The sequence below is a fragment of the Mytilus edulis genome, chromosome 3 (assembly GCF_963676685.1).
Source record: "Mytilus edulis chromosome 3, xbMytEdul2.2, whole genome shotgun sequence".
Taxonomy (NCBI): Eukaryota; Metazoa; Mollusca; class Bivalvia; order Mytilida; family Mytilidae; genus Mytilus; species Mytilus edulis.
The window spans coordinates 4,571,565-4,586,565 of NC_092346.1; the positions used below are offsets into that span (position 1 = coordinate 4,571,565).

Sequence of the window (15,001 nt, forward strand, 5' to 3'; positions counted from 1 at the left end):
AACAAAATACATGTTTTAAAAAGACTTCTTTGAAAATTTATAAAAACTGATTAAAATATTCCGGAATTCTGAAAATTGGTTACCGAATCCACAGTAATTGTGATAATTTGCAATTTCCATGTAACCTATTGCAACGTCATGTGTCTCTCCTTTATATATTTGTATAGCTTTGCTTTTGATGTTTTGCTTACTGCATGTTTTTATTTTATTTTGCAGACGTCGTCGCTACAAAATGGCGTCCACCAATACAAGTCCAAGAGAACCTTCCTCACCCAGGGCTCAATAATAATGGTGGACCATTTCTGTTTTCATATGTGATCACAATTCATAGTGATAAAACTGATTTGAGCCAGTCTTGCCTTAAACTGCAAGACATATGTTCACACCATGTGTTCAGTTTAACTCGTGCATTTACAATGTATTAAGATCTGTAAAAGTGATTTTAAGCATTATTTTGAGAGATCTGTATTATTTTATATCAAATTTATGAGTCATTCTGGTATAGGCCTAGTCCTCTTCTATTTGTATGTTTTGTATGAAAAGAAAATGTATTTGTAAATGCCACAGCAACTGACCAAGCAATTAAGAATACTTTATAAAGATATTACTTGTAAAACTTTGAATTTTATTCCCCATATTCATCATATTTTAAACATGTTGATCTTCTTTAAATTTTTCACTTGTCAACAGTTTTGTAGCACCCAGCACATTTCTACTCAAGTCTTTCTGTCATTTTAACCAATGCCAAAATTGTTTTTGAAATTAAAATATTAAGGTTTCATTAAAAATAAAAGAAAAAAGATTTTTTTCAGCATATTATTAAAGCTGCTGGCTCTTTAGAAAATATTAGAAATGTCTGACTGCACTATAAGCAATGAAAAATAGAGATAAATTCTGGCAAGGATACAGTTGTATATTGCAAGGCATTTGTTTGAAAGGTTATGCACTTATAAATGTTTACTTAAGGTGGTACCTAACACTACAGGGACATAACTCTGTAAAGTCAGCTAAACGTTTTAATTACGTTGTGTTGTAAAAGGAATATTAAGCTTCTCAATGATCAAAATTGTTGGTTCAAAGTTTTTTAAATTTTTATATTTTTGTTAAAGGGTCAAAGTAAATACTTTGTCAAAATTTTATGAAAATTAAAGGAGCCAAATTAATTTTAGTGAACGTGTTGGGTACCACCTTAATGTTCAATTCAGTGCTGTTAGCATGGTTAGTTGTAATAGCAAGCTATTCTACATCAAATAGAAATAGTGTATTACAAAATAGGATGCACATGTTTTGTTTCATTTTGCAATTTGTGTTTATGTCTTTCGATTGATATTGAAGCATTATGTATGGTTGTTTATTATAGATTATATACTTCTACCTCTTTTTTCAATCAGAATTTAGCAATACTTTTCTTTGATTCTTAAAACATATGCGATGTATACTTACATAAATAACGTAGATTTTTTATGTCAATATGAAAATACTGTTAAAACATTGAATTTTGTGGGATTCAAATTTTTCTCTCCAATAAAGCATTTGAAAGTATTGCTTAATTCTGATTTAGGAAATAGTAGCTAAATTCTGTGATTATTTTGTTTGTAGAAAAGTGCTAATATGCTTTATAACAGATCTTTTTTTTGTTTTTGTTCATAGTAATTATGTTTACATTAATTGTATATTTAATTTAGGGAAAAAACATTTATTATTTTTAATGGGAAGAGTTACTTCCACCTTGTTAAAAATCAAACAAACTGTGTTACAGTTTGTTTAAAACAGTTCAGATCATGTTTTGAAATTGAAATGTTAAGTTCAGATTTTTATACGACTGCAAAAATTGAAATTTTAGGGGTATTATAAGGTTTATTACTCTTAAAATTAATTGAGAACTTGGATTTTGAATGCCTCCCCTAAGGATACCCAGACTTGTTTTAAAAGAAGAGTTTCACAATTTATTTAAATACTAGTTAATGTGTTTGTTGTCCAAATAACAAAATCTCTATTACTCTCAAATAATGTGCTACTGGAAATCAAAATGTTTTTTATAGGAGAGTTTTAAAGAAGTGTAGATGAAAAGGTATTTGTTTTGTCTGAGAATTGTGTATAAAAGGATCATAAGCAAATATGAAAAATAATTTTTAAAGAATATTCTCAAAATCATATTCATAATATGACGATCAGTGCTATAACATCTGAGACATAGATAATCATTTTAAGAAACATGAATCACATGATCTGTATAGTTTTTTCATTTGTCATGTGACACTAAGTGCTATCATCTACATATAACATGATTTTGTACATTTACCATGTGACCTGTTGTCATTTCAGATAGTTAAAATGGAGGATCTCCAGATTCTGCAATATAAAAGATTAATACTCTGTGAAAGTATGATTTGTAATAGATCTCGGGCAATGTGTTATGGTTGTATTGTGATCCGCAATGTTTGTTCTCACAAGATTATGATGTTGTTTTGATATCTTTTGTATGGTTGTGTAGTAGAATGCCTGACCCTCAACATAGGCTTGTTTGTACTTAAATGGTTGTTGACATCCCAGTGAATCTGAATTGTAGATCTTTTTTTTATATTTGTATTATTACAATATTTTAAGAATTATATCTCAAGTATAGTCTTTTTAGATATATAATCTTTTTACATTTCTGGAGCTATGATGCGCATTGTTTTGAGAACAAGTTTATAGCCAAAAGTTATTCTGTACACACTTGATTTTGTTGACAAGTGGCAGCACCAACAGTCGTAATGAGAGAAAAAAAAATTGTAAAACCTGAGAATTTTTATTGTTTGAAACATTTTCAACATGTCAGAAGGGATTTTGAAATGTTCTATAAATGAAAATTGTTATCTTCTTATGCTTATGCTGTACACATTTTTCTCAATCTGGGAACACATTATTTCTATTTTTTAGTGTAATGAATAATCCCTGTTGTAGGGAATATGGAGCCATTTTAACTTTTCTCTTTAAACATTTTTCAATCTAACTTCGTTTTCACTTTAAATTCATTTTTTTCAGTATTCCACAATTTTTTTTTGACAATTGCTTCGTAAAATTGATTTTATAGGACTTAACATTGACAAATTAATGCATTGAATTTACATTACATTAAAGATGTTCACATGACGTAAGAAATAGATGTATTTACAATTTTAATTCTATTACTTAGATATACCAATGATTTTACAGTATATAAGTATTATTCGATATAAAAGTACATTCTCATATAAATTGTACATCTTGAAAATTAAACAATACTGATGCTCTTAACATTTGGACCCAACGTTTTTATTTTCCTCTTATGTTATATACAAAATGTGTTAAAATGTCAGAATGTTTGCCATCAAAATGAAGAATAGTTTTCAATGTAAGCAAAGTAAATCTATTCTAAGCTTTTAAAGGTCGCTTCTTGAAATTGTAATGTTAATTTGTTCAGTCATCAGATAATGTAAAGATATGAAATTAAATTATTTCTCCTTACATCAACACAAAAAAATAATAAAATCCTTGAATTAAAAATATTCTTTTCCTGTTTTATTTGCATGATGTTAAATATGATTTTTCATCACTTAAAATAAAAATTTGATAAATATTTTTAGGGAAAAGTCCTTGACATTTATTTATCGGGAAAATGATGTTATCTTCCTAAAATATAATAATCAATAAATATTTTGATATGAATATTGTTCACAAGTATCAGAACTCAATGTAAAAAAGTGAAATGGATAAATTCCCTAGGGGTCTTCATTGCTCTTCCTTCTTTATTTGGCCATTTAAATCTTTTTTGATGAGTTTTTTTGTAGACAAAAATTGTGTCTGAACTTAATTCTAATCCTGGTATCTATAATGAGTTTATTATTAAACAAAGCATTTCAAACAATATCCATTACTGATATACAAAATGTAATTTAAGTTTAAGTATGGAAAAGTGACTTTATGGTTCCTTAAATCTGAGAAAAAATTCTATTCTCTGCTTTCACAAATTCATGTATGCTAGTTTTACATAAAATACATATGGTGATATTTAGCTCATTTCGAAATAAATAAATATTACTGATGGTATCTGGCTTACTTAAATTTGGTGAAGATTTAAACAATGCTTTTCACTTTGATAGTTTAAAAATACTTCTATTTTTTAAATTTAAAATTTAAATTCTACTAGATTTTCATTTAAAAAACTACAAAAGGTTCTTTTTTTTCATTTTTTATTTCTTCAAATTCTAATTGATATTTCAGTAGACTGCCTTCAAAAGAGTCTTTGTGATAGCCATAGTATGTCTGTGCCATCTTATTCTTACTTCGAGATTTCACTGTCAGTTCAGAGCTTCGATGATCACAGATTTCACTGTCAGTTCAGAGCTTCAATGATCACATGTTGTGTTATTCTGTTGTAAGGCTTTCAGAATATGTTTATTGTAATACATTTGTATGAATGGTTATTATTATGGTAGAGTATTGAAAGTAGTCAAATTGTGTTCTAGAACTTTCTTATAATTTTTTAACATAAATAGCTTTTAATTAAAAGAAAAGTGATCACACATTGAATCAATTTGTTTTGGATAATATTCATTTCTCTGAAATCATTTATACTTCTTAATGACCCTGATTTCATTGTTAAGAATATTTTACGTTAAGTTTGCTTATCATTTCATATTTGAGTCTTAAGATTTTTAACTTTTAACGAAATGATTTAATTGTTTTCTGATGTCATTCATTATAGATAAGTTGAGGAGAGATATATTGTGAAAGGGTACATGCCCGTCTTTGGTTTTGATTGGTGTTAACTTTACTCCACATGAACACAAAAAGGCTTTATCATAGCAATCCCTTAACAACTTATTACATTGAAGATTTAAGAAAGTTCTATAACACAATTGTTTATATTTTTGTTATAATTTGATTGGTCAGAGTACTGCCATGTTTGTTTATGTTAATGATGCATTATGGGAAGCATTTTATTTGCTTTTCAAAAGATTACCATGCAATCTTGTTACTGTCAATAAAAACATTATATGCTCATTTGAATTAGTGTATCATTTATCAAATTTTATGTTACCACCCCTTTCTATTTGCAGAAAATGTAATATTAAGCAAAACAATGCAAAATGTTATTTTTTCAATGCCATGATTGTTGTCTTCAACATTTAAATTAAAAAAAAGAGTTGTATGATTGTCATAAGATACATTTCAATATATTTGTTTCTGATGAAAAATGTAAAGGGGAATTACCTGTCCCATTATTAAAAATCAACAATGGTTGTCTCAAAATACACCAGTGGCATATATTTAAGGTATAAGAGTATATTTAGAACACACAGGAATCTAAAAGAGTATACTGCTTGTCCCAATTCAACAAAAAATTCTTACCTTTCAAGTAAAATGTATTTTAAGCCAATCATCAACAGCTGGCAATTTTTAGCACTGTTCTGATTACATGTATGGGCAGATCTTTTCATAAGAAACAGTTTTGAAAGGCCAGTGGGGAAACTTCATAAATATGTGTATGACACAAAAGATTTCTAAAATAATTTAGAAACTGCAAGTAACTGTCAATGCAAAAGGGGGGGGGGGATATAATTGTCACATTCAAATATTTTATGCATTGTAAATAAATCCCTAACTGGTACAGCTCCTCAATTGTATTTTTTGATAATATCACTCAGTTTGCATATAATTTTTTTATACGACCGCAAAATTTGAAAAAATTTTCGTCGTATATTGCTATCACGTGGCGTCGTCGTCTGCGTCGTCGTCGTCGTCCGAATACTTTTAGTTTTCGCACTCTAACTTTAGTAAAAGTGAATAGAAATCTATGAAATTTTAACACAAGGTTTATGACCACAAAAGGAAGGTTGGTATTGATTTTGGGAGTTTTGGTCCCAACATTTTAGGAATTAGGGGCCTAAAAGGGCCCAAATAAGCATTTTCTTGGTTTTCGCACTATAACTTTAGTTTAAGTTTATAGAAATCTATGAAATTTTGACACAAGGTGTATGACCACAAAAGAAAGGTTGGGATTGATTTTGGGAGTTTTGGTTTCAACAGTTTAGGAATAAGGGGCCAAAAAAGGGCCCAAATAAGCATTATTCTTGGTTTTCGCACAATAACTTTAGTTTAAGTAAATAGAAATCAATGAAATTTAAACACAATGTTTATGACCACAAAAGGAAGGTTGGTATAGATTTTGGGAGTTTAGGTCCCAAGAGTTTAGGAATAAGGGGCCAAAAAGGGACCCAAATAAGCATTTTTCTTGGTTTTTGCACCATAACATTAGTATAAGTAAATAGAAATCTATGAAATTTAAACACAAGGTTTATGACCATGAAAGGAAGGTTGGTATTGATTTTGGGAGTTTTGGTCCCAACAGTTTAGGAATAAGGGGCCCAAAGGGTCCAAAATTAAACTTTGTTTGATTTCATCAAAATTGAATAATTGGGGTTCTTTGATATGCTGAATCTAACTGTGTATGTAGATTCTTAACTTTTGGTCCCGTAATCAAATTGGTCTACATTAAGGTCCAAAGGGTCCAAAATTAAACTTAGTTTGATTTTGACAAAAAATGAATCGGTTAGGTTCTTTGATATGCTGAATCTAAAAATGTACTTAGATTCTTGATTATTGGCCCAGTTTTCAAGTTGGTCTAAATCGGGGTCCAAAATTAAACTTTGTTTGATTTCATCAAAAATTGATTAAATTGGGTTCTTTGATATGCCAAATCTAACTGAGTATGTAGATTCTTCATTTTTGGTCCTGTTTTCAAATTGGTCTACATTAAAGTCCAAAGGGTCCAAAATTAAACTTAGTTTGATTTTAACAAAAATTGAAACGTGGGGTTCTTTGATATGCTGAATCCAAACATGTACTTAGATTTTTGATCATGGGCCCAGTTTTCCAGTTAGTCCGAATCAGGACCTAAAATTATTGTATTAAGTATTGTGCAATAGCAAGTCTTTTCAATTGCACAGTATTGCGCAATGGCAAGAAACATTTAATTGCACAATATTGTGAAATAGCAAATTATTTTTTTTAATTAGAGTTATCTTTCTTTGTCCAGAATAGTAAGCAAGAAATATCTAATTTCACAATATTGTGCAATAGCAAGAATTTTTTCAATTGGAGTTATCTTTCTTTGTCCAGAATCAACTTAAATCTTTGTTATATACAATATACAATGTATATTCACTTTTTACTACCAACTGATAAATTAAAATAATCTTTACCATTCAGTGATAACAAGCAGTTTTTTTACATCTTAATATTTTATGATGTATTTAAATGAGTAGTTATTGTTGCAAACTCCATTAGAAATTTTAATTGAGATTAGTTTTGGAATAAGGGAAAGGGGGATGTGATTAAAAAAATTGCGTTCAATTTTTCTCATTTGAAATTTCATAAATAAAAAGAAAATTTCTTCAAACATTTTTTTGAGAGGATTAATATTCAACAGCATAGTGAATTGCTCTCAGAGAAAACAAAAATTTAAAGTTCATTAGAACACATTCATTCTGTGTCAGAAACCTATGCTGTGTCAACTATTTAATCACAATCCAAATTTAGAGCTGAATCCAGCTTGACTGTTGTGTCCATACTTGCCCCAACCGTTCAGGGTTCAACCTCTGCGGTCGTATAAAGCTACGCCCTGCGGAGCATCTGGTTTAAATTTTATATACATTAGACAGTTGGTTTTCCCGTTTGAATGGTTTTACACTAGTAATTTTTGGGCCCTTTATAGCTTGTTGTTCGGTGTGAGCCAAGACTCCGTGTTGCAGGCCGTACATTGACCTCTGTATGTATGTATGTACTGGTAAATGCCTCCGATATCCGAAGAACCCCTCGCAAGCTGCGAGGCTACAGTGGCATCCATGTACACTCCCTAACGGGATTAATGGAGATGTGTCACTAACGTATGTTTATACGACAATTATTTTTAAAAGGACAATCAATCCCCACCCAACACAAAGGGAGTGCTAGGACACCGGGCAGTCTGTTATTATTGTGGAGGAAGCCGAAATACTTGGAGAGAACCACCGGGCCACTCGGTGGAAACAGACAAACCAGAGAGATATCAGAAGATTGATCTCCAGGTCAAAGTAAGTGACAACTTTGACCAACCGAGGCCCCCAAAGTACCCATTCTAGTTTAAACTCCGGTCTGGGTACCAGAGATGTGTGTGAGAGGGTTAAAATTACCCTTCTGATGTGCTGATATTTTTAGCACCCCGAGTGAGAATCGAACTCGGGACCTTCAGCACTGTAGCCATCGGTCTTAACCGCTAGACCACGGACTCACATTGATGGTTTACTTTTTTTTAAGTGTTATTTGGATGGAGAGTTGTCTCATTGGCACTCACACCACATCTTCCTATATCTATATAACCATTGTTTATACATATGTATTAAAAAAAAGTAGTACAAAATAAGCATGAATTACTCCAAACTGGAAACTGAAATGGTAAAAATAATCGAAGTGTTGTATAGATCTAGTATTTGGGGTACTGTGGATTCATTATTATTCGTTGGATACTAATTTTCGTTGTTCTCGTGGGTACAGGTGAACCACGAATTTAAATGTTCAACGAAGTACACATTTTCTACCATTTTGTATGCATACTTTGGCAAAACAACGAAATTACATATCCACGAAAAGGCAAGTTTTCTGCAATCCACGAAAATTAGTACCCACGAAAATAAATGAATCCACAGTATATCAGAACATAAGCAACTACAAAATGCAAAACAGGCCATGCCGATACATTTTGGGGCCTTTAAAAACTCTTCCAATTTAGCCGTTTGTTGTGATACGCGACAGAAAACAATACACACATAGCACTTACTTATGGGGTCTTTAAACGGGCTAATTTAGAGGGTGGTGTAATAGCTTGGAATATCCCCAAAACTAATTAGACAAAACACCGGTCATGACATTCACGTGTATTGAAATTACTGGGAAAATGTTAATAAGACTTTAAACAATCTCAACATAACGAGACTGACACAACATAACATTGTTGAAGGCCGTACGGTGACCTATAGTTGTTAATGTCTGTGTCATTTTGGTCTTTTGTGGATAGTTGTCTCATTGGCAATCATACCACATCTTCTTTTTTATATAACGAGACGCAAAAAATTATGAAAATGGAAAACGTTAAGAAGGTTTAAAATCAATTGGAAAACTAGTAAATTTGTTTTAAGAAAGTAAAATTTCGTGACCATTGTATTTTATCGATCTTTCGATATTGATCAATGTCTCTTGCTGTTGAAACAGTATGTTTCCCCACGCAGACTACACAATTATGTAACAGACTATGTCTCTATTGCAATGATATCTTGGTGGATAGTTGTTTCATTGGCAATAATACCACATACAACATCTTATTTTCATAATCATTTTCTTACATACTTAAAGTACACTATTACTTTTCACAGTGAGAAAGTGCAATAAAAGAGGGACGAAAGATAGCAAAGGGACAGTCAAACTCATAAATCGAAAACAAACTGACAACTCCATGGCCAAAAATGAAAAGACAAACAGACGAACAATGGTACACACAACATAGAAAACTAAATAATAAGCAACACAAACCCCATTAAAAACTAGGGGTGATAACTTATAATGTTTGACTATTAGAACAAATCTGTAAAACAAATGACAACAGATATATGTAGGACTCAAATCTATGGCGGGTTCCAAATCTATGTCAGATTCATAATCTATGGTAAATGTGAAGTTACAAAAGTCAAACAAATCAAATCTATGGCAGATTGTTGTTTTCTCCAAATCATGGCAGATTTAACACATAACGTCACAATTGAATAAGGCCATATTTCATCGTCGGCGCCTCTAACGATGGCAAAACCCATAGATTTTAGCACAATTCCAGATGAAGATATGTCCCTCGAAAACAATTTTAGGAAGGTTTACAGGAAGATGTGACCTATTATCCGGAAGAGAGACAGAATGTGCTGTACCGTCCGAACCCTGCGATGAACAATGACACCTCTTTTTCGGTACATGATATTTCTAGAAAATAATTATAGTTAACTGTCTACGTCTGGCAAAGTTTTTAAAGTGAAAGAAAAATTACCGGATACCAATTTGATTTAAATCGTTATCGAATAAAAAAAAAGATATATCAACAATGAAATAAATATTATTTGAAAGCTAAAACTGTTCACTTTTTTTTCATCAGTTTTGTTTTAGAAAAAAAATCCGTTTTGTTTGTTAAGGGACTTACTAGTTGGATTAATGAATAGGTTAAACAGGACTGTACCATGCACATATAAGAAAAAGTTTTATTTTTACGGAACACACCATTTCAATCTCGAAGTCTGTATTAAGGTATATGCATTCATCATATACGAATTGTTCACGATTTGACCATTATGGAATGTTTTATTTCACAAAGGTTTATAGACATGCTCCCGTTGTCGTACATATCAACTTCTTTAGGACAAATCATTAGTCGTATATGTACTGCATTGTTGTCCATTTGCACAATATATCTGCCATAGATTTGGAAACAACAAAAATCTGCTAAAGACTTGGAAACTACAAAACTTAACATAGAGTAGGATTGTAAAAAATCTGCCATAGATTTGGGATGGCATGACATCACATTTGCCATTGATTAGGGATCTGCCACAGATTTGGAAACCACCATAGATTTGAGTCCTAGATATATAATACCAGATTCTAATAGTTATAAATATAGCGACCTTTGCTAATTGTTTCATAGGAAGTCCATAAAAAAAATAGATAACCTAAGGTTATTGTTGCTGAATCCGGGATTTTCAAGCAAATTTTGATTTTGTTTTTGATAACCGGAATCGCTTATTCTACTCCATGGTCCTAATTCCAAGCTTAGAAAGTTTTGACAAGGTAAACGTGGATCTCTTTAGAAAACATAAAAATATATATTAAGTGAAATGATCATACACGTATACCATTGTTTGTGCTGTATTCTTGTCTCATAGTGTTGTCCTTTCAGTGGTTATTTAAACATTTTCATATAAGCAGGAGGTTTGGCTGGCTATAAAACCATGTTATATTTTTCTTAAAATGTCCTGTACCAAATCTTGAATATGGCAGTTGTTATCAAACAGTCCATTTTTATGAATGTTGGCGTTTGGTTTTTTTTTTTGCAGTTTAGTGTTTTGGTTGTTCCATTGCTTTCTTCTTATAGCGTTTGTGTTTCCTTTGGATTTAGATTTTAACCCGGATTTATTTCCCCTAAATCGATTTATGACTATTAAACAGCGGTATACTACTATTGCCTTTTTTATAAACTGAAAAACTTACAGTAAGGTAAATGTGGCTCATACCACCAAAATTCAGATTAATTCAAAATCAAATTAGTTCAAACGTCGCATTTATCTAAACTAACGGGTTTCCGTATACGTAACGAAAAAAAAATATTATTTGAATTTGCTGTGTTTTTAAGCTGAATAGGTAATATTCCAAGCATTCCCTCTGGTCATGTTGCAAAAGTAATTTATTGGTTTTCAAATATTTTACAAAATATCCTTCCATATACAACCGAAAAATCTGTTAATCATGTTCATTCTTTTTTTATTTTATCTAAAAAAAAAAGGCTATTGACCTCACTTTTTTATGTTATATTTTGAAATTATGGGTGAAAACAAAATATCGCCTTGAATTTTAACCTATTCTAATGTTTATTGTTCTACGTTTAATTAGATGTCCATTATATAACTAAACTATTTTTAACTGTGATTTCGTTAATTTCAATGTATTTTGACGAACAAAACAGGTCCGTGATCCTCATTTGTTATATTGAAATTTTAAAGAACATACACCAAGAAGTATTTTACAGAAATTTAAGAAAAATCTATCGTGAATCATTTAGACAATCCACCTTCTTAAAGGTAAATACTGATTATTCCTGTTAACGATCTGAACTTTAAAAATATAATATTTGAACATTCCATTATGGTTTTGATTAACTCAGATCCTAAGCTAATTCCAAAGATCAATATTACAGCTATATCGTCCAATATCCTGTTATAAATCAGTAATACGCGACATGTGACAGCAAATTAGGATGTTCTTGAATCACAGTTCTGAAAAAAAATTATATTGCAATATTGAAGTAAACGTTCTGAAATGATTTATAAAACCATGTACATCCACCATTTCTCAACAAGAAAATATCTGTAACAAGTCAGGAATACTACAGTTGTTTCCCGTTCGATTGGAACTTGATTTTGCCATTTAAAAAAAAGGACTTTCTGATTTGGATTTTCCTTGGAGTTTGATATTTTGTCCTTTTACTATAGTTCATGCTCACTAAAACGTTTTTATTCTATTTCCTTCTGTTTAAAATGTCTGATTTGAGCTCCTGTAGAATTTCCATGAAATTTAACTGTTCCATGAAGCTGTTATATGGTCATTTTTAGAAATTTCCTGTGTACAAAAGTAAGAATTTTTGGAAATACTACGGATTTTCTTATTCCAGGCACAGATTACTTTAGCCGTATTTGGCACAAATTAAAAAAAAAATTGTCCTCAATGCTCTTCAACTTTTCACTTGTTTGGCTTTATAACTATTTTGATCTGAGCGTCACTGATGAGTCGTATGTACACGAAACGCGCGTCTGGCGTATTAAATTATAAGGCTGGTACCCTTTGATAACTATCAGACTGATATCATCCATATAAATGCCACTCAAATAATCTTCTGACGTTTTCAGTTATCTATATAATTATAAAGTATAATAAATAATAGACTATTATAAAGTATTACCCAGTTAACGGAGACTCAAACGAATTTGCAGGCACTGAATTCACATCCAGAGTCCTACAATAAAGTGCTGACAATGACTGTCTTTTGATCTGTTGTAATTGAGCTGAAAGAACTGCAGAATCATTTTTTTAAAGTTTAAGTATGCATCGTATTGGCTTCATGTGATTATTGCACTTGACTAATAACAGTTGAGGAAAATCTTAACTGTTTACACCTTGCAATTTTATACATTGACAAATAAACGCATTCATTTCTATTTGAAACCACAAAAATGGACATATCGATGGAAAAATATATATGGACTGATCTTGCTGAAATGATGTTAAAAAAAGTTTTCCAATTTTACTTGCATTTTTTTAAATATTGAAATGTGTATCAAGAACAATTTACAGATCTAACATTGTTGAGTTGATGTTTAGACGAGTCAAGAACAATTTATATATAAAGAATGGATCTTTTATTGCAATACGTTTTTTTCTCAATTTGTGTTTACGGGGTAATGAACAAACATTTAATTGAGAAAACAAGTTAATTTTCCATCAATTTTCAAAAAGGTATATTTGATTCTTAAAAAACATATATTATTGTTGAAAAAAGCCAAACAGACCAAATATGTTCATGTAATTTCAGCATAGTATTGTTATAAACAAAGGAATAATAAAAAAAAATATCCATACCAGTAGGAGAAATTAATGGTAATGATGTGGTTCCTTTGTGTTTCTCGTTACTCGTTTTTTATATAGATTAGATCACTGGTTTTCCTGTTTGAACGGTTTACACTTACTAGTCTTTTTTTGGGCCCTTTATAGTTTGCTGTTCTGTGTGAACCAATGCTCCGTTTTGAAGGCCGTACTTTGACCTATAATGGTTTACTTTTACAAATTGTGACTTGGATGGAGAGTTGTCTCATTGGTACTTATACCACATCTCCTTATATCTATATATTCAGATGTTTTTGACTTATGTGTAATTGCAATATTATTGGTTTAAAGGTAATATTGTCTTAACAAATAATAACAAGAAAACCCAATACATATACTTACCAGCAGTAAAACCAGTGGGGGCGATTGCGTTCTAATAAAAGAAACGGTCACCAATCTTAAAATACATGAACTTAAGTCCAATTATACATCTGAATATTAGTCCTACCAGAGCACCTGGTACTGGTGTCTCTGACATTCCACCAGCAAATAAATCAATATCTTCAGGATGGCTTAAAGGAATGAAACATGATTTCGATTACGATAAATAGTATACTGTCACACTAATCATTGTATCGTTGCAGAGTAAAAAGTAATATCACAAAACTACTGAACTCGGTTGAAAAGTTAAAACGGAAAGTCCCTAGTCAAATCGCAAAATCAAAAGCACTAACACATCAAACGAATAGATAACAACTGTCATATTCCTAACTTGGTACAGGCATTTGCTTATGTCGAAAATGGTGGATTAAACCTGGTTTTATAGCTAGACAAACCTCTTACTCACTGGTTTAACAGTCGCATAAAATTCCATTATATTGACAACGAGGTGTAAACAAAACAAACATTGACCTTTGTCAGGAATGCAAACTTCAAATACTGTTTCACCTGAAAAAGTATTTCTTAATATCCAAATATTTATCAATTAACAATGAAATGGAACATAGAAGGTCGATCTTTCAATTCATTGTCCATGTACCTTTTCTTGATTATGTATTCTGACATTAATGTCCTGCTTGGATGTTAAATTTGACAAAAAAATGAGAATAATGAACATTAAAGGCGGTGCGATAACTGAGGTTGCCATACTATCAATAGTATACACCATACATATGAACCATTAACACGCACATGTATAGATTCATTGGTCGATCATAGTAAAACGGAGTCATGATATTGCCATATCGATTCGAGTTGAACCCAGGTCACTTGTTGTTCAGAAATTTGCACATTCGGACATTGAAATCCGAAGATGTATAAGTACCGAAACCGTTAGCGACGTATTTTATCAATGTCTAGCTTTTGTAATTAACGGTTTAAAGACCCAATGGTCGAATTCAGAGATAACACACATTCTTCTCAGGGCTCACACCGAACAGCAAGCTATAACGGGCCCCAAAAATTACTGTTGTAAAACCATTCAAACCAACGTCAAAAATCATGTGTTTTTATGTACACGAACGATAAATAGTGCATTTTAGTTTTGTGAATAGAAACAGAGAAATATATTTTCTAGGGGACAATAGAC

At 31.1% G+C, this 15,001-nt stretch overlaps 1 protein-coding gene across 2 annotated transcripts in view; it reads left to right on the plus strand.

Moving 5' to 3' along the window:
• The window catches only part of LOC139515660 (uncharacterized), a 207,419-nt gene that overhangs the window by 16,229 nt on the left and 176,189 nt on the right, over nucleotides 1-15,001 (plus strand). Inside the window, exon 8 of one of the 2 annotated variants that reach the window (XR_011662824.1) lies at nucleotides 217-966. Coding sequence is in view for 1 of the 2 variants with exons in the window: in XM_071305289.1 (XP_071161390.1) it covers nucleotides 217-286 (70 nt within the window). In the remaining variant the exon portion in view is untranslated. Of the gene's footprint in view, nucleotides 1-216; nucleotides 5,029-15,001 lie in introns of those variants that run through there. The other variant, XM_071305289.1, reaches the window with a different exon arrangement.